The 20,948-nt window shown below is 41.4% G+C and overlaps 1 protein-coding gene across 7 annotated transcripts in view; it reads right to left on the bottom strand.

Annotated features, from left to right (window-relative positions):
- Positions 1-20,948, bottom strand: part of ATG7 (autophagy related 7) — a 301,957-nt gene that overhangs the window by 147,915 nt on the left and 133,094 nt on the right. For 5 of the 7 annotated variants that reach the window (XM_039547597.1, XM_039547600.1, XM_039547598.1 and 2 more), the window contains 2 exons: positions 4,843-4,965; positions 3,234-4,456 (listed from right to left, as the gene is read on the bottom strand). In XM_039547597.1, coding sequence (XP_039403531.1) covers positions 4,409-4,456; positions 4,843-4,965 — 171 coding nt within the window. In that variant the 3' untranslated portion in view covers positions 3,234-4,408. Of the gene's footprint in view, positions 1-3,232; positions 4,457-4,842; positions 4,966-20,948 lie in introns of those variants that run through there. The other 2 variants (XM_039547603.1, XM_039547602.1) reach the window with 2 other exon arrangements.

Raw genomic sequence — 20,948 nt, 5'->3', positions numbered from 1 at the left:
CTGGGAAATGTGCAGGTCATAGTGGATGGCTTTGCTGCAATGGGGTTCCCTAACTGTGGTGGGGCGACAGACGGAACCCATATCCCTATCTTGCGACTGGACCACCTTGGCAGCCAGTATGTAAACCGCAAGGGGTACTTTTCAATGGTGCTGCAAGCACTGGTGGATCACAAGGGACGTTTCACCAACATCAACGTGGGATGGCTGGGAAAGGTGCAGGACGCTCGCATCTTCAAGAACTCTGGTCTGTTTGAACAGCTGCAGGAAGGAACTTACTTCCTAGACAAGAAAATTACTGTTGGGGATGTTGAAATGCCTACAGTTATCCTTGGGGACACAGCCTACCCCTTAATGCCATGGCTCATGAAGCCATACACAGGCACCCTGGACAGTAGTCAGGAGCTGTTCAACTATAGGCTGAGCAAGCGCAGAATGGTGGTAGAATGTGCATTTGGACGTTTAAAAGCACACTGGTGCAGTTTAATGACCCGGTCAGAGCTTAGTGAAACCAATATTCCCATTGTTATTACTGCTTGCTGTGTGCTCCACAATATCTGTGAGAGTAAGGGGGAGACATTTATGGCAGGGTGGGAGGTTGAGGAAAATCGCCTGGCCACTGATTACACGCAGCCCAACACCAGGGCGGATAGAAGAGCACAGCAGGGCACACTGTGCATCAGAGAAGCTTTGAAAACCAGTTTCATGACTGGCCGGGCTACGGTGTGACAGTTCTCTTTGTTTCTCCTTCGTTGACTCTACTTCCCTGTAAGCCAACCGACCTCCCACCTTCGATCACCGCTTTCAGAGGCAATGAAGTCATTATTGTTTCAGAATCATGCATTCTTTATTAATTCATCACACAAATAAGGGGAAATCTTGCAAGGTAGGCTGGGAGGGGTGGGTGAGGAGGGAAGTACTGGGTGGGGTGGTGGAGGAGGGGAGGAGGGAAGGACAAGGCCACACTACAGTTCAAAACTTATTGAATTCCAGCCTTCTGTTGCTTGGGCAATCCTGCCCTCCGCATTCTTGGGCATCTGAGTGAGGAGGATATGGAACTTGGGGAGGAGGGCAGGCAGTTATACAGGGGCTGCAGTGGCAGTCTGTTCGCCTGCTGCCTTTCCTGCAGCTCCACCAGATGCCTGAGCATGTCAGTTTGCTCCCTCATTAGCCTCAGCATTGCATCCTGCCTCCTCTCAGCATGCTCCTCCCTCCTCTCATCGTGTTCATTTAACGCTTTCCTGGATTCTGCCATTGTTTGCCTCCACGCATTCTGCTGAGTTCTTTCAGTGTGGGAGGACTGCATGAGCTCTGAGAACATCTCGTCGCGAGTGTGGTTTTTTCGCCTTCTAATCTGCGCTAGCCCCTGGGACGGAGATGGTAGGGGGAACATAGAAACATTTGCAGCTGTGGGAGGAAAAAAAGGGAGAGTAGTATTTAAAAAGATACATTTTATAGAACAAAGGGAAGACTATTTCAGAATGAATCAAGTGATTCACATTACATAGCACATGTGCTTTTGCTACAAGGTCACATTTCGCCTCTTATATTGAGTGCCTGCCGGTTTGGTGTGAGACATCACACACGCTCGGCTGGGCAACAGAATTCGGCTTGCAGGCACAGACATGGTAAGGCAAAGAGTTTCGGCTTCTTCAACCTTCCTAACATGTGGGAACGGTTTCAAACAGCAGCACCCTCCTTTCCCATACTAAGCAAAGCCTGTTGGGCTGGCCATTTAAAAGGAGGGGCTGCGGTTTTAGGGTGAACGTGCAGCGCAATCCAACTCCCCCTCCAAGTCTCTGATTGCCCCACCACTACTATGTGGCTAGTATCAGGGAAGATCCTGGTCAGCCATAAACGGGCCTCCCCCCACCGCGTGGCTAACAGCAGGAATGATTTATTTTCAGGCAAAGGCAAACAGCCAAAGCCCGGGCCCATTTGCTGCAAGGTTTTGTTCTGCAATGATTCCAGACTACTTCCTACTGGCCTGGCATGGTAAATTAATCATTAAACATGCTTGCTTTTAAACCGTGTATTATATTTACAAAGATACACTCACCAGAAGTTCCTTCTCCGGCTTCATGGTCCGGGAGCCCGCCTTGGGAGGATTGGGAGGGTATTGGCTCCAGGGTGATGAACAGTCCCCGGCTTCCGGGGAGAAGGGATTCTCTGCTTCCCTGCTGTGCTTTATGCTATCCTCAACCTCCTCCTCATCTTCAAACTCCTCATCCCTGTTGCATGAGACTCCACCCTTGCAGGTGTCCACGGACAGTGGTGGGGTAGTGGTAGGGGCCACCCTTAGAATTGCATGCAGCTCATCATAAAACTGGCATGTATGAGGCTCTGACCCAGAGCGATCGTTTGAATCCTTTGTTTTTTGGTAGGCTTGCCTCAGCTCCTTAACTTTCATGCGGTACTGTTGTGTGTCCCTGTTGTAACCTCTGTCCATCATGCCCTTGGAGATTTTGGCAAATATACTGGCATTTTGTCTTTTGGAATGGAGTTCTGATAGCATGGATTCTTCTCCCCATACAGTGATCAGATCCAGTACCTCCTGTTCGGTCCATGCTGGAGCTCTTTTACGATTCTGGGACTTCATGGTCACCTCTGCTGATGAGATCTGCATGGTCACCTGTGCTGATCAGCTCTCCTGGCTGGCCAAACAGGAAATGAAATTCAAAAGTTCCTGGGGCTTTTCCTGTCTACTTGGCCAGTGCATCTGAGTTGAGATGCTGTCCAGAGCGGTCACAATGGAGCACTCTGGGATAACTCCTGGAGGCCAATACCGTCGAATTGTGTCCACAATGCCCCAGATTTGACCCAGCAAGGTTGATTTTAGCACTAAACTCCTCACTGGGGAGGAGTACAGAAATCGATTTAAGAGCCTTTTAAGTCAATAAAACAAGCTTGGTTGTGTGGACGGGTGCAGGGTTAAATCGACCTAACGCTGCTAAATTCGACCTAATCTCATAGTGTAGACCAGGGCTTCATGAGATTAATAGGGTTAAACTGAACTCAATATCTGATAGTATCATGTGATAAATAGAAACAATCAATGTAAAATAACACTTTAAAAAAATCTCACCTGTAAGGGAATTTAAGAATTCAAAAATACCAGGCAACAGTCCAGAGTAAGAATTAAGGGTGTGGCCTATGCTGAGTCACTCTTTTTGCTTAGAAGAGAAACACACACAAATAACATTTTTAAAAATCAGTTTTTTTATTTTTCCCTCAAATAAAAAAGGGTCTGTTTTAAATTGTGCAAGACAATTGTATATTTCATGCCAACATTAGGTACTGAGGAGACTTTTTAAAGTTCACTAACTGAAATAAAAAATTATTAATACTACTTTAATTATTGCATACAATGTAATATACTACCACAGTTTTTGGATTAATCATTCTATTGGAAGAAGCTATTAGTTCTTTATGCCAGAAAATATATTATGTAATTATTCTGAAATGCAATAACAAAAACCAGTTTTTAAAATCTGTGTGTTACAGTTTGTGTTATGCTCCACATTATTAAATGTTTATGCATGTAATCTAAAAACGTATGGGCAGCAGAGTAATCAGATACTTTCTGCTTTTATAATAATCAAAAATTATTGTAGCTCTAGATGTATGAAGTTGTAAACTGCCTCAACTTCATAATAATCTGTATCACTCTATATATTTTTGTAGATAATAGAATATCCACAAATTGACAAGTGGAAACACCTGAATACATTCTGAAACTTGCAGATGATACTCATGAATTAATAAATGTGAAGGGATGCATTATAAATCAGTTCAAATATTATTCCCTTTAATTATGTCATTAGAACAACACAGTCTTCTAAGCAAACTGAAAAAGTCACTGATGTATGGCAATTAGACCAAGGCATCACCACTACTGTGCTAATAAGTAACACCTGAAAAACTGTATAGTACTTGTTTCGTTGTTGGATCCTATCATTGCAAGTAATGATTTCTGGGGGGGGTTAACAATCTGATTTAATAAACCATCAGGTATTACATGGTTTCTTGTCTCCAGTATCTGTGGCAATTATTTTAAAAGGTTAAAACATGAGACCAAAAGCCAAGTCATCATTATCCCAGCAAACTTGTTAAGCAAAACTGATGAGACATTTCCAGCCGAAGAAACAGCTAAAATCTTTTATGCAGGCTACAATAACTGAATAATCACTTCTTAAAGCCAACTTTAAAAACATTCATGGGGTATTACTATATCATACTGCAAGATTAATTATAGATGTACAACAATATAGACATTTATAGGCATCAAAAGGGTCACAAATCATCAAAACAAAACACTGTTCAGAACTTTTATCTGTCTGATTTTAAGTGGTCACAGTCAAGATTTTATATATCTTTATCCACTGCATTTTCTCGTAAGCCAGAAAGTGTCTCATTTTTTCTTTGTCACTATGATGGTAGTGGCACATTTTCCATATCCCTCAAAACAAAATAGAAATTAACTTTGGATTGACCTAAAAGGCAACTGATTTCTTTAGGAAGAATCACACATTGACACTACTCACTAGACAGTTACTTTTTCTTATAATTAACTTCCCCAAAAACTGACTGAGTCAAATCTTATGCTCTTAGAAGAACTGGTTACCTCACTCTTCCAATGATATTTATGACCTTGTAACCATAAGATGTTATATTGTTATCTCACTGCACAGTGTGACACACACAAATGATTTTGTAAACAAAATGTCACTGATCAATTCTAACAGTGAATCATTTGCTCCAATATTTATAAAGCTGAATATTAAGGATGAGGTACCTTTTGCCATTATGTGTTTAGTCTCTAAAGTCTGAAGTGTATTTTCTTACCTCAGCATCTTGAGTTTCCTGATGTAATAAAGTCAGACCTGTTAGGTCTTCTAAGAAGGAATGTGAGGAATTAAAAACTTTTGCAAGGAAATTAAACCCCTCTCGCTCATACTGGTCAAGGACCTGTGAAATAAACAGACAGAAAAGGATATAAAGACAACATGAAAAGGTATACTATTACTCATTGCTACATATAGTCTATGAAATAAAGGGTGAGCTTTTTGCACACCCATACAATTATTGCGCAATGGCTAATGAAGAAAATCACAGTGGGGGTAGGGATGAGGAGAAGAATTGACACAGTATTACATTTTCATACCACTGCAGAGAATCTTTCATTTCACAACTACCAAAAAATGTCAATAAAAAAAAAGTTGTATTCTCCTCCAAAATCATGCAGAAAAAATTTGCAGATTCTGTAGAACCTGGTGGAAACCTCCATTACACTTTATTTGTTCTGTTTTGTACATCATGTACAACTGGGACAAAATGTTTAGCTATCGCAGCACAGAGTGTACATGTCATTTCTTTGACAAGAGATCTATTTTACTTAGAATTTTTAATTTCCTAATCATATACTATAGAAAATTACTATATTGTCCCCCATTTATTTCTTCCCATATGTGATATAGATACATTGCATATACAATTTCTCTCGCATATTTTTTCTGTCCATTTTGAAAAGTCCTCCCAATCACCACATCATCTTAAGTAGAATGCTAAGCACTTCTGGATAAGAACCAAGAGCATGCCACAAAGCTGAAATGTTTAGGAAAAAAATTATCGTGTTATGTTCTGTTCATATTCCACCTTTCAATGTTTTTGTGGTGAAACAGCTGGGAACTGAACTGCTAATTCCTATTAATCACATTCACTCTACTTCAGAAGGTGGGTAGCTTCCCCTAAAACTGAAGTAGTTCATTCTCCCTGGATTACAAAAGAAGCCGGAAGTGCTGCAGCTAGTAATCTCTTTAATAATCACTAAGTGGATTCAGCTATGTGAGACTCAATGTAAGTGGTTATATTTTGTTTTATTTTAAATGAAGCATCCATTCAATGATCCTAGTATATGTATTATAAAACAATTTACAAGTCAGAAATGAAGACCTTCTTGCCCAGTCATTTAAAATTAACCAAAATCACCTCTTACCCCTCTTCAACAACCTCATTCTTTTCTAGTCCTACCCCTCCTCAAAAGCCTAGGAGAACAAACAGGTCTTGAATTGCTGTAGCAGAAAATTGTGGGAACTTGCACAGACTGTCAGGATTCATCATTAGAGATGCGGCAGAATACGTCTACAGGGCTTTCCCATAGGGTTCTCTAGAACTTCCGGCAAACTGCCCCAGGGGAATCCAATAGTTTTCAGCTGACAGCACTAGAAGTTTAATTGGCTAAGGAGTCTGTGATATTGAGTCAAATCTTATTGTTAGATGTTCATTTAGTAGCACAATTAGCAACTGCATACTTAGGTTTCCATGTATTACAGACAATTATGAAAGAATGAAAAATATTTTATATTAAAGAGGAGGAAAGCTTCTTCAAAATTCAAAGAGTTAAACAGTTCTGGAGGTCGCACTTTTGAAATGGAAATCTCTGAATGCTGACACCAATAATCTCTTAACAGCATTAATCTGAGGAAGGACAAATAAATGGATACGACAGAATGAAGAATTAAGCCTCTTCTTAAATCAAGCCATACACATTTAAACACTGAGACATTAATAGCACTATATGTTCTGGTGGGAAATCTGCAGAAACTATTATTAATACTCCATAGATGTATTTCATCATACCAGGGTTTATGCGTTTTCTCTTTAGTGCATAGGTCTGTGTGAGAAGTTAATCTGAGTAAGATGACAAACTGTTTACAAGTGTACAAGTATTCCTTTCTTACATAATGATACTTTTAAAATTCACTCCTTAGAAATCAAAACACCACCCTTAGCTAAGTGCACACAATGTATATGTAGAGAATTGGGAAACAGCCTTCCATTTGAGATGTGCCTTTCTTAACATTATCTAGCATATACTGCAATACCTTTTCAAACTACTCTTTGAAAAAATATATATATATATTTTAATGACTACTCTCTGTTCCAAAAGTCTATTAAAAGCAACCAGATGTGCAGCAGTTTCTTGCATCTGGCTCTTCGTGAAACACTGCATATAGAAGTCAATTTATAAACTTGGACTATGTTCAGAGTTAGGCCTGCATGTAGTCTGCAGAGTTATCATCATTATCCGATATGTGTTGTTATTAATTTACTTTGTTGGAACCAGAATACAGAGTTTATATGACATCTCTTTAATGATGTAGGCCAGATTATATGCATGGTATGTAACAGCAACACACAGTCCACTTGCCATAAACTGTAGCATTATCCTGAAACATTAGAAGCATGTCAAACATAAAGCAGATAACATAACATATTGGTCCTTGCCCACAGCTAAAATCTGAAGGATGTACACTACTTTTGGATAATCAAATGCTAAGGAAGTGGAAAAAAGGTAACCAAGTGACCAAGTAATAATGAAAGGATACTCTCAAAGGTTCAATCAGTTTTTAAATCATGTGTATTTTCTTTTGTTAATACTAACAACTTGGAAGCTATAAACAAGTAGTTACACATGTCAAATCCCTGGTACAATCCCTGTCCCCCTGCTGCTTCCTCTTGCCCCCAGTGAAATACAGCACCAGCCCAATTTCCCTCTCCCAAGTTCTGTTTCCTTCTACCCTCCTAAACCCAGACATTAGATTCTAGCCAAATGCCCATCTCCTAAATTCCCAGGAATTGTGACTCAACTCAGATTTGAACCTTTCCTGCTGCTGCTTCCCTCCTTGGCCCAGTATCGTTCCTTCAGCAGCCAGAGTTCTGTATACAAATTGCCCTGCTTTATTTCAAGTATGCCTCTAAGCCTTTCTATATTTGCCACAATAGCTGTGTATGAATACTTATGTTTGCATTATGTGTACTTGCAAATGAGCAGCTTACATGATTGCACTGAAATTTTCAGTGCACAGTATTTGTTTTGGATGGATGACCTGGAAGTGGAGGAAATTTTTTGTATGTTGTTGTAATGCTTCTTTGTAATGTGATCAGTATGGAAGTTCCAATTAAATGTACTTTTTAAAAAAAGGTATGTTAATAAAATATGAATATTAATAAAATAAGGTATGTTAATTTATAAAACTATGAGCTTAGGGTATATTATTTTGGGGTCTGTTAAATTGTAACAGAAACCATTTAAATTGCATATGAATATTATACTATTATGACCAAATTTCCTATTGCTATAAATTGATCTTAAACTATATTTTTCTAGAGTTGAAACTCAATTCTGTTATACATGCACACTTTCATGTGAACATGTTGCTGGCTTCACATGATCCTACGATGGTATATTTAGGTTAGGAAGGCAAACATGATAGTACAGTGTCAGTGTCTTGAAAATCTATAATATCAACCTAGACAGACATCGCTTCTAGAGCGCTCTTCTACAAGCCTTGTGGATGGGGGGAGGGAAAGCGGCAGACATGGTATATCTTAACTTTAGTAAAGCTTTTGATACTGTCTCACATGACGTTCTCATAAACAAACTAGGGAAATACAACTGGAAAACCATTCCCAGGGAGTAGTTATCAGTGGTTTACAGTCATGCTGAAAGGGCAAAACAAGTGGGGTCCCACAGGGATCAGTTCTGGGTCCACTTCTGTTCAAAATCTTCATCAATTATTTAGATAATGGCATAGAGAGTACACTTATAAAGTTTGTGGACAAAACCAAGCTGGGAGGGGTTGCAACTGCTTTGGAGGATAGCATTAAAATGCAAAGTGATCTGGACAAACTGGAGAAATGGTCTGAAGTAAACAAGATGAAATTCAATAAGGACAAATGCAAAGTACTCCACTTAGAAAGGAACAATCAGTTGCACACATACAAAATCGGAAATGACTGCCTAGGAAGGTTTCAGAGTAGCAGCCGTGTTAGTCTGTATCCGCAAAAAGAACAGGAGTACTTGTGGCACCTTAGAGACTAACAAAATCCTAGGAAGGATTACTGTGGAAAGGGATCTGGGGGTCATAGTGGACCACAAGCTAAAGGAGAGTCAACAGTGTAACACTGATGCAAAAAAATCGAACACCATTCTAGGATGTATTAGCAGGAGTGCTGTAAGCAAGAAACGAGAAGCAATTCTTCCACTCTACTCTGCACTGATTAGGCCTCAACTGGAGTATTGTATCCGGTTCTGGGTGCCACATTTCAGGAAAGAAGTGGACAAATTGGAGAAAGTCCAGAGAATATCAACAAAAATGATTGAAGGTCTAGAAAACATGACTGATGAGAGAAGATTGAAAAAAATGGGTTTGTTTAGTCTGGAAAATAGAAGACTAAGAGGGGACATGATAACAATATTCAAGTACATAAAAGGTTGTTACAAGGAGGAGAGAGAATAATTGTTCTTCTTAACCTCTGCAGATAGGACAAGAAGCAATAGGCTTAAACTGCAGCAAGGTTTAGTTTGGACATTAGGAAAAATGTCCTAACTTTTCAGGGTGGTTAAGCACTGGAATAAATTGCAGAATCTCCGTCATTGTTTAACTTGCTCTTAAAAAATCTCCAAAAACCTGTCAGGGATGGTCTAGATAATACTTAGTCCTGCCATGAGTGCAGGGGACTGGATTAGATGACCTCTCAAGGTCCCTTCCAGTCCTATAATTCTATGATTCATGTAACAGGTCCCAAGATTTTGAACAAAACCAAAAAGCGCTAACAACAAAATATGTTTTAAGTTTAATACTTCATTGACTACAGGCATATTTATAGTCTTAGAAACAGAAAACTAAATTTTACCTTGGACCAAACTAAGAATAGGAGTCCATGTAAGTTTCACAACCCAATATAAAGGACCAAAAGAAACTGGTAAGTCAAGGAACCTATCACGGAGAATGTCCTTGCAGCAACTCCATGTCTACTGATCTCAACAGTAGTAGCATCACACAAAGGAAGAAAAATGTTCTTTCTGGTAGGATAGACCTAGACCATTTAGGGATTTATTTATAGGTCAATGTCAACACCTTAAACTCCACCTGAAATTTTCAGCCCATATTTATTTATTCAATTTATAACTACACCTCTACCCCAATATTACGCAACTCGATATAACATCAATTCGGATATAACGCGGTAAAGCAGTGCTCCGGGGGGTGGGGGGCGCCCTCCAGCAGATCAAAGCAAGTTCGATATAACGCCGTTTCACCTATAACACAGTAAGATTTTTTGGCTCCTGAGGACAATGTTATATCAGGGTAGAGGTGTACCACATGAAAGAGTGCCCATCCCAAGCTCTGGTCATTCTTTAAAACTCTTAAAATACAATTAATTTTAAATAGACTCTGACAATTACCCACCCTTAGCACTAGCTGAACCGAAGCAAGAGAGTAACAAAACTTGCATTGCTCACTAAATAAAAACGCACCTCCTCATTAACTTTGCTAACAGCTTTATCTACACATTGATTAGGAGGGATGACAGTGCAGAATCTGTTGGTACTCCACAAGAGAGAAACCTCCAAGCTGAAGAGCTATCACCCAACATTGTTCTCTGGGAGCTCTCTGAGAGAAAAGAACAAAGCCATGCAAGGGCAGCCTTATCCACTCCAGCCAGAAACAAGACACTGAACACCTCTTGACCCACAGTGTCAAAAACATCATAATTCAACTTCCGATCTTTATCCATCACTAGAAGATGACCATCAATCAACATGACAAGTGTGGTCTCTATTCTGTACCTAGGTCAGAACCACAACTGATAAGAAACTAGGAAGTCAGAGGTATCCAGGTACACAGAGTTCTCTTACCACAAACTTTTCCCTAAACTTAACCAAATATGGAAGATTAGATAGTGGTCAACACTGGCTATCTTGTCAGCATCAGGAGATACAGAGCTCAAGCACATGCTTTCTCTAGTGCAAATGGCACTCTGTCTTTACCTGAAGAAGAGTTCTGTTTAAGCTCAAAAACTTTTCTCTCTCACCAACAAAAGTCGGTCCAACATATTAGCTCACCCATCTTGTGTCTCTAATACCCTGGGACCAACACTGCAAGGTGTCACTGACAGTTTCCACCACTAAAGATTCTATAATTCCCACCCACTTGCCTTTGCCAGTCAGGAAGGACAAAATACCCAAAGCAAAGATTATGGCATGAGGTTCTCCCAGCACATCCAGACACTGGGTTGAGCTCAAACATGGAAGACTCGGCATTTGTCCCTTCCAAATATGGTTCTTCCTCTTCAGATACAGTTAGCTGAGGTTTGAATCAGACTGATTGTATCCACAAAGCAACCTGAAATTTCATCACCACAAGAGGTCCTTTATAATTAAAAATTATATCAATTTTCTGAATTAAAAATAAATAAATAAACATTAAACTATAAAAGGGAGAAATAATAGCAATCGGTATTTGACATAACATCAATATCTGAACAACATACACTGTATTACAGAAATACAATGATGACATGTTATCCTTTTTAGCAGATATCCCATACTCTCAGGTGGAAGCATCAGATGCATTTGTAGCTATAGAATATAATAAGGAAGTAGAAGACAGACGGAGAAAGATTATTCATCCCAAACTCCCATGCCAAAAGACCACACAAGCATATTCTGGCAGGTAGTCAGGAATAAATCAGACATCAGCTAATCACAACATAATTTCCAAAAAACATTTCCAGATTAAATAAGTGCCTAATTTGTTGTTGCGCACAAAGAGAATTCTCTCCTGTTTAACCATGTCCCAAAGGGCAGGAATCCTAAGTTCTATGGTTGGTGTGGTTTTGCTTTTCTGCTTCACTAGAATTATTTTCTTTGCTGCGAATACAGTTCTCAGGACATCAGGATGATTGGCCTGAACAGGGCTTTCACTGGAGGACAAATATTTGAGATATGGCATTATCAAAGCCATCTTCTATATAGCGTAGATGTACATATACACTTATCTATTAAAATATATTACTGTGACGCTCACCAGGGATTCCCAGGGTTGAGAGACACAGCAGGTGGTGATGAGGTACATCCACTCCCTGAAACCACCAGCCTCTGGCAACATAAGCACTATCTTCCATGTCTGCGCAGGTCCTGCTCTCTGTACAGGAAGTAATAGGCACATACCAGTCCCTGAGTCCTCAAAACATTCCCTGCAGTTCATAGGTGCTAGAACTAGGAGTGCTGGTGGTGCTACCGCATCCCCTGGCTTGGAATGGTTTCCATTATATACAGAGTTTACAGTTTGGTTCAATGGCTCTCGGCACCCCCACTATAAAAATTGTTCCAGCACCTCTGCTGCAGTATGCAGACCATTAGACAAAATTAGAAAGGCCAAGGCACAAAACACAATTAAACTAGCTAGAGATATAAAGGGTAACAGAAAAAATTCTATAAATATATTAGAAGCAAGAGGAAGACCAAGGGACAGGGTAGGCCTGTTACTCAATGATGGGGGGGAAACAGTAACAAAAAATGTGGAAATGGCAGAAGTGCTAAATGACTTTGTTTTATTTTTCACCAAAAAGATTAGTAGTGATTGGACGTCTAACGTACTGAATGTCAGTGAAAATGAGGTAAGATCAGAGGCTAAAACAGGGAAAGAAGTTCAAAATTACTTTGACAAGTTAGATGTCTTCAAGTCACCAGGGCCTGATGAAATACATCTTCAAATACTCAAGGGAGCTGACTGAGGTGATATCTGAGCCATCAGCAATTATCTTTGAAAAGTTATGGAAGACAGGCAAGATTCCAGAGCACTGGAAAACAGCAAATATAGTGCCCATCTATTAAAAGGGGAATAAGGACAACCCGGGGAATCACAGACCAGTCAGCTTAATTTCAGTACCCAGAAAGATAATGGAGCAAATAATTAAACAATCAACGAACACCTAGATGATAATATGGTGATAAGTAACAGTCAGCGCAGATTTGTCAAGAACAAATCATGTTAAACCAATCTAATAGCTTTCTTTGACAAGGTAACAAGCCTTGTAGACAGGAGGGAAGCGGTAGATGGGGTATATCTTGACTTTAGTGAGGCTTTTGATGCCATCTTGCATGACCTAATAAACAAACTAGAGAAATATAACCTAGATGGAGCTATTTATATGGTGGGTGCATAACTGGTTGGAAAACCATTCCCAGAGAGTAATCATCAGTAATTCACAGTCAAGCTGGATGGGCATATTGAGTGGGGTCCCACAGGGATCAGTTCTGGATCTGTTCTGTCCAATATCTTCATCAATGATTTAGATAATGACAGAGAGTTCACATAAAGTTTGCGGATGATACCAAGCTGGGAGGAGTTGCAACTGCTTTGGAGGATAGCATTAAAATTCAAAACTATCTGGACAAACTGGAGAAATGGTCTGAAGAAAATAGGATAGAATTCAATGAGGACAAATGCAATGTACTCCACATAGGAAGGAACAATAAGTTGCACACATACAAAATGGGAAATGACTGCCTAAGAAGCAGTACTGCAGAAAGAGATATGGGGGTCATAATGGAACACAAGCTAAAAAACACTGTTGCTCCCCCCCAAAAAATCATTTTGTTTGCTGCTGCAAAAAAAAAGAAAAACATTTTGAGGTGTATTAGCAGGAGTGTGGTAAGCAAGACACAGGAAGTAATTCTTCCACTCTACTCCACGTTGCTTGCTTAGTTAAGTTTAGTCTCTAGAAAGCATGTTATGATTTTGTTTTATATGTAACCATTTGTTTCCATTATTCTTTCTCACTATCACTTACATTCTTTGATAATAAACTTACACTTGTTTTCACTATAAATATATGTGAGTGCTCTGGTGTTAAGCAAAATGATGATCCTGAGTTGACTCTTACAAGCTGGTGGGTACTGTTCCTTTGGGAACAGCAGGCCTGGTAATACTGGGAGTATTCTGTGGCTAATCATTGAATAGTGGACTGGAGGGGGCCTTCAGAGGTCATCTAACTCAGTCCCCTACATTTATGGCAGGACTAAGTATTATCTAGACCATCCCTGACAAGTGTTTGTCTAACCTGCTCTTTAAAACATCCAATGATGCAGATTCCACAACCTCCCTAAGCAATTTATTCCAGTACATAACCACCCTGACAGGAAGTTTTTTTCTGATGTACAACCTAAAGCTCTCTTGCTGCAATTTAAGCCCATTGCTTCATGTTCTATCCTCAGAGGTTAAGGAGAATAATTTTTCTTCCTCCTCCTTGTAACAACATTTTATGTACTTGAAAACTGTTATGTCCCCTTTCAGTTTTCTCTTCTCCAGACTAAACAAACCCAATTTTGTCAATCTTCCCTCATAGGTACTTTTGCACTCTCAACCAACCAACCAAAACAAAGACCATATTCTCCTGCTCACCAATGTGAGCTACTGCAAAACTATGGAACTATCCCATCACTGCCTCCTTTCTTCTTGTATTTCTTCCCTGATTTCTTTCCCACACAGCATGCCCCTCTTCAGACTTTTGTAGAAGAGGGACCAGCAAAGTAGCATGCTTCTCTGCACTCCACGTCCATTCCACTATCAGAGTTAGAGTGATCCACCACCTTTTAAAATAATTTCCCTTTCTAACGCATCTGCATGCATCTTTGATGATTGTAGCTTTTCTCCTAGGCTGATGAGACACCCTCCCTTCCAGTCTTCACTTTGCAGAGCTTTGGCCTCATATGAGCTGCTTACGTTATGGCTCTTAATTCGAATAAAAGATGTTGTGGATGTGCATAACCATCAGGATTAATTAGTCTAGTACTGAAACTATTTTTGTAACTGATACATTTTATTAGCAGCCCTTTTTATTCCAGTCTGTTTACTAAAGTAAAAGAATTGAATCTGATGATAGGAGAATAATATAGGGGACTTAGTGTAAAAGAGCTTGTTTTGAAATGCAAAACAGATGTATAACTGTGGTGTTAGATGCTTTTAACAGTCTGCTCCACAAAGAAGTCTGAACTCTTGGATAGAAAGAGCTTCAATAAGAGAATCTCTGTCTCTAGTACTACATCATATAATCATATTTACCATATGGTTAAGTAAAAATATGAAATACAAGCTGCTGATTTTAATTGCCTGCCACTGATGCACAAACTGGCTCAAGTTTAGATGTTCATTTTTATCACATCATTTTTTAATCTTTAGTGATGTTTAAGCTTTTTTAAAAATTAATAATACAGCTGCAAAGCCTGAAACAATGGTATATTAAAAGCTTCAGGGAAAATAAAATGTGAGATTACTTCTACTGATAATGGATTTACTAGTTGTATTTTTAAAAGTCATTATTAAATCATAAATATGGGTTTGTAAGTCACCTTCTAAGGCTGTGCTCAAATAACAGATACTGGTTTTGAGTAAAGAACTTGTATTGGTCCTTTGTTGTCCCTCCCCTTTGTCTGTCTCCCACCCCCCTACAAAAAAAAAGAAAAAGAAAAAAAGAAAAAAGAAAAAAGTTTAACCACTTCAAGAAAAGAAGCTCACAGAAAGTTATGTTTTGTCAGACAAACTTATACAAACTGGCAAGTTTTGCAGGCACCTGGAAATCAGCCAGCCAGAATAGGTACCATGATGCTCTGTCTTCAGATATAGAATTATGTTTACAATTATGATAAATGTTAAATCACTGAGAAGTGACATGTCAATTTCAGTGACTGCACGTAAAACAAGAGTCATTTAGGAGCCCTGCCAGTTAAACTCTCCAGAGTCCTATCTAATTACAGTTGCAACAGGAAGTACAATGGAGAACTACAATGGCCATGAAGTGTGCTATTGCCTGAGCGTGCACTGCATATAAAAGTGGGAGAGGAACTGAAGACAAGGGTCCCAATTCCCTGTGGCACGGGTCCCAGGGAACAGAAATCTAAGTTTGCAGAAGCAGTGTTGTGAACACTCAATTTTATTGCAAGTCTTCTGATATTTGAAGTTCTTCTTAAAGGCTCAGCTTCTAGAATCACATGATTTTGTGAGGATCTCAGTTTTCATTAGTGTCTTGCCCTCATAGTTGTGGAGAAAAGCTTGAAAAATTGACCCCTAAGGGCTCAAAATCCATAAGGCAAGAACCCAACTTTGATTACTTTTTAAAAAATCTCTTTATTTTTAAGCCAATCTCACTATTTGGGGGAACCTGACTCATGATTTTTGAACACCTACTGTTGGCAATATTGCAGGAGTGCACAGTGATTATAACCTAAAATCCCTGATCGACCTAAGGGGCAGTAGCTGGCTGTCACTATATCAAAAATAATGTATCATCCTTTTTATGACATTGCACCCACTAATCTGTCATCCCCCGAATCCATTCTCCCATCCAAAGCCACAATCAGCCTGAAAAGGCTCTTTTACAAGAATAAACAAACTCCACCGAAGTGTTTCCTCTTTCCCCACCAATATTGTCCCTGCCTGAGGCCCAGGAAATGTTCAGTCTTAGACAAATAACAGATTTTTCTAGACATGAAAACATCACAGCTTTAAGGTTTGATATTTCCTGTTACTGCAGGGCTAGAAAGAAAAGTGTCATACTACTAGAAAAAGAGGATTCCGACCTTCCCAATGGGACCCAGAACTTACATCTAGAAAAGCTATCCTATGTCATTTTACAGCTTTTCATGGCTTCCTTTGAGACTTGTGCAGTTAGTCTCTTGGTAACTAAGGTATTTGGATTTACAGGCAGAAGGATATGAAAAATAAATCCAAGAAGATTTTTAAAAAAACAAAAACAAAAAAATGGATACAAACCTTTCCATAAATGTTGTTCTATGAGAAGTGTTGTTCATGTCCATTCCACGTTAGGTGTGCCGCGCTACGTGCACCGTCACTGGAAATTTTCCCCTCACTGGTATCTGTTGGACCATCCCCAGCACCCTCTGGTGCTGCGCGCTTATGCGCCAGAATAAAGGGCACTGGCCGGCTTCACACCCTCTCAATCCCTTCTTGCTCGCTAACTCCGACCAAGGGGCAGGAGGGCATGTCGTGGAATGGACATGAGCAGCACATCTCAAAGAACAGTTATGGAAAGTTAATAACCGTTTTTTCTTCTTCGAGTGCTAGCTTATGGTCCATTCCACATTAGGTGACTCACAAGTGGTACCAAAGGAGGTGAGCTCAGAATTCATGAACATGCGGATTGCAACACTGCTCTCCTGAACCTGGCATCATCTCAAGCCTGCTAGGTGATGGTGTAATGGGAGGCAAAGGTATGCACTGAGGACCAGGTTGCAGCCCTGCAGATGTCTTGGATTGGGATCTGCGCCAGAAATGCCACTGAAGAGGCCTGAGCTCTCGTCAAATGAGTGATCAAGATGGCAGAAGGAGGGATGCCCACCTTCTCGTAACATGCATGAAAACAGGAGATTATCCAGGATGAGATTCTCTGGGCTGAAACCGATAGGCTTTTCATGCTATCTGCTATTGCCACAAAGAATTGCATGTATTTATGGAACAGCTTGATCCTCTCAATATAGAAAGCTAGGGCATGCCTAACGTCCAACGGACTCCTCTGAATTCCTGTGTGGTTTCAGGAAGGAAACTGGCAGGAAAATAGCCTGGTTACTATGGAACTGCTAGACCACCTTTGGAAAGAACGCCAGGTGGGGCATTTGTCCTTAAAGAACACCACGTACGGTGGTTCTGATATAAGGGCCCTGATTTCCGAGACCTGAGCTCTCTGACATTTATGTGTAGGGAAAGCTCTTCCTGGAACCACAGGCTCTATGTCCAAAGGTGTTCGAGGTGTGCTCCCCAAGCTAGAGCTGATGTGTCCGAAGTTAAAGATACTGAAGGCTGGGGAGTGACAAAGGGAAAACTCACAGTTACTAACAGGGGTCCTTCCACAAGTTGAGGGAAGTGAAAACCAGGGTGGGAATCCTAAGCACCAAGGCCAACCAAGTCTGCAAGGGTCTGAGGCGCAGTCTTGCATGCCGTACCACATAAGTGCACACGACCACGTGACCCAAAAGTTTGAGGCAAACACAGGCTGTCACGAAGGGGTGGACCTTGACCCTGGATATCAGATCCGACATTGTCTGGCACTGAGCCTCTGAAAGGAAGGCTCTGGCCTGGTTTGAGTCTAGCAACGCGATAAACTCTGTTCTCTAGACTGGAACAAGAGTTGATTCTGCTCATTTATTAATAGACCCAGTGCTTGGAAGGTGGTTTGGACTAGGCTCATGCTGTTCTTCACATGAGCTTCTGAGCGGAACCTTGATCAGCCAGTCATCGAGATATGGACAGACCTGAATGTCTCGCCTCCTATCACCGCCATGCATATCATAAAAACAAGAGAGGCTGCAGACAGACCAAAGGGAAGGATGGTGAACTGATAATAGGTCTGGTTTATGATAAACCTGAAGAACCTTCTGTGGCCTTGGAAATGGAAATGTGGAAACAGGTGTCTTTGAAGTCAAGGTTGGCATACCAGTCCCCTGGACCCAGGAAGGAAATGAGGAAGGCCAGAGAGACCATGTGAAATCTCAGTTTCTTGTGATAACCATTGAGACGACACAGGTCTAGAATGGGTCAAAGACCCCCTCTGGCCTTCAGGGTTAGGAAATACTGGAAGTAAAACCTCTTCCCTCTCAAGTTCTGAGGCACCTTTTCCACCACCCCTATCCACAGAAGGGCGAAAGTTGCTTGTAAGAAGGGTGCCTGAAGGGGGATGGGTATAGAGGGGGTTAGAGGGGGGGGGTGGAAGAAAACTGAAGAGTGTAATCATCCACCACCGCACGCAGCACCCAGGAGTCTGAGGTGATGAGAGATCCTGCTGGGCTGAAGTAGGAGAGTCTGTCAGAAAACAAAAGGGGGGCAGGATCTGACATAGTACCCTCTGGCGCACCTTCAAAGGTTCCATGGGAGGGAGAGAAGATGGAGTCTGCCACAGGGACCTGACTGGACTTAAAACAGCCTTGTTGATGGGTAGGGAAACCTTTGATAGGGCTGCTGCAACCAATGTCAATGAGGCTATGTGATGACTCCTTTAGTACCTCCACCTCCAGCCCCAGGTTAGCAGCCACCCTTTTTAGAAGCTTCTGATGGACTCTAAAGTCATCTTGGGGCATCAAGCTGCTCGGTCCCAAGGCAGTTTCATCTGGGAAGGAGGAGGAAGATCCCTGAACTAGTGGGGGGACTTCCTCCTCTTTGGCCTGGATAACGTCCCCCAGGCCCACGTCTTATGTGTCAGTACTGAGCTCATTACCAGAGTATGGGTTGGATGCCAAAGTCGGACACAATTGAATAGGAACGGTTGGACAGCAGTCCTGGAACTGGGGGAAAGCCCCACAGGTTCCAGAACAGTCACTGGACCTGCATCGGCCACTGTCCTCTGGGCCAGGTGCCAGCAGCAGGACCTACACCAGGATCTGGCAGGATGTAAGCTGGGTAGTGGCAGTGGCTCTTAGACTGGGTGCAGGGCTCCACCTCTGACTCCGAAGATGAGTCCCTCTAAAGTGACCATGGGGGAGCAATACTCCTCGTTTCTGCCAGTCGGTGCCAAGGGTCAGTGGATCAGTGCTGGATTGAGGAAGACCTAGTCAATGATAGGAGGGCTGGTTTGCCCTGAGTCAGTACAAAGGGCCAGGTGCCAGGTAACAGCTTGGAGCTGCATGCTCCCTTCTGCTTGTTATACTCATTGGAGCTGGTGGTTGTTCCATCAGGGTCAGTGAACCCAAGAATGACAGTAGGTCCCTGGCCACTGCAAAGGACTCCAGCATGGAACGCATCGCAATCCTACTGGCACTGCGATGACTCCTGGCATCAGAGGTGGTTCCACACCAGATTCAACAGCACCTGTGAGCAGGGCAGAGTCAACAGTGCCACTAGGGGAGAGGGGGTGGAGGAGTGGCCCAACACAGGTTGCACTACACTGCACCCCTTGTTTGTCCTTTCTTGGTATCGGGGAGCGTCCCTCTTGAACTGTTGCTTCCTATCTTTTTTCCTCGGGACCAGAGATGGAGAATAGTGCTGAGAAACAAACGGTGCTGGAGGGGCACTTTCACACCGAAGCTGAAGTGCTCAGTGCCAGATTCGACCAGCTTGGCTCTGACACCAGGCTAAGTGCGGCTTACATTAGGATAGCCCTTTGTCTAACCTTCCTGTCTTTCTTTGTATAAGGCTTGAAGTCCCAACAGATATCACAACACTCTTCTACATGAGCCTCTCCCAGACACTTCAGACAACTAGAGTGTGGGTCACTCACCAGCACAGGCTTGCCATAGGAGGCACAGGATTTGAAACCTAGGGACCAGGGAGTGCTTAGCTCCAGGGGTGACGGGAGCCCCTCTATGTTAAAGGGTCTAACTATCTACTTAGAGGTTTTTAAGGTCAGGCTTGACAAAGCCCTCGCTGGGATGATTTAGTTGGGGATTGGTCCTGCTTTGAGCAGGGGGTTGGACTAGATGACCTCCTGAGGTCCCTTCCAACTCTGATATTCTATGATTCTATGACTGATCTACACTAATACTATTTACAATATTTATACTACTACTAAAACTAAGACTAACAAACTAAGCTGAAGAGAAACCACTGAATAACACTTTGCCAAAGCAAGAGGAGTTGTTCCAGTGACCATCACGGCAATAAGAAGGAATTCAGAGGGTGTGGGACCGGTAGTGCCCCTTATACTGGCACATAAGCGCTTGACATCAGAGGGTGCTTGAGCCAGCCCAACGAATATTGCTGAGGGAAAAATTTCCAGCAACAGTGCATGCAGCAGCATGCGCACACCTAACGTAGAATAGACATGAGCAAGTACTTGAAGAAGAACTGAAACATTTGTAAAATTGGTTACTGTAACATGTGGGGGGCATATAAAAATGCCCGATGTGATATAAAGGTTTATCAGAAATCACTAGTGATGACTTGCATAAATAACTTATGACTGCATCACTCATTGTAATGTGGTCATCCTAAATTCATGCCAATAAAACCATCATACCACACCACTATGTACTGTGCACATGGATGAGAGTGAGTTTGAGTACACACTCACAAACACACACATATCCCTATATAAATACATTATATTATTTTTATGATCTCATTCATAAAATTAAGTTTCTGAAAAGGACTGCA

Source organism: Mauremys reevesii, linkage group 7, assembly GCF_016161935.1.
Source record: "Mauremys reevesii isolate NIE-2019 linkage group 7, ASM1616193v1, whole genome shotgun sequence".
NCBI lineage: Eukaryota > Metazoa > Chordata > Testudines > Geoemydidae > Mauremys > Mauremys reevesii.
This window is presented reverse-complemented; position numbering and strand designations above follow the sequence as displayed.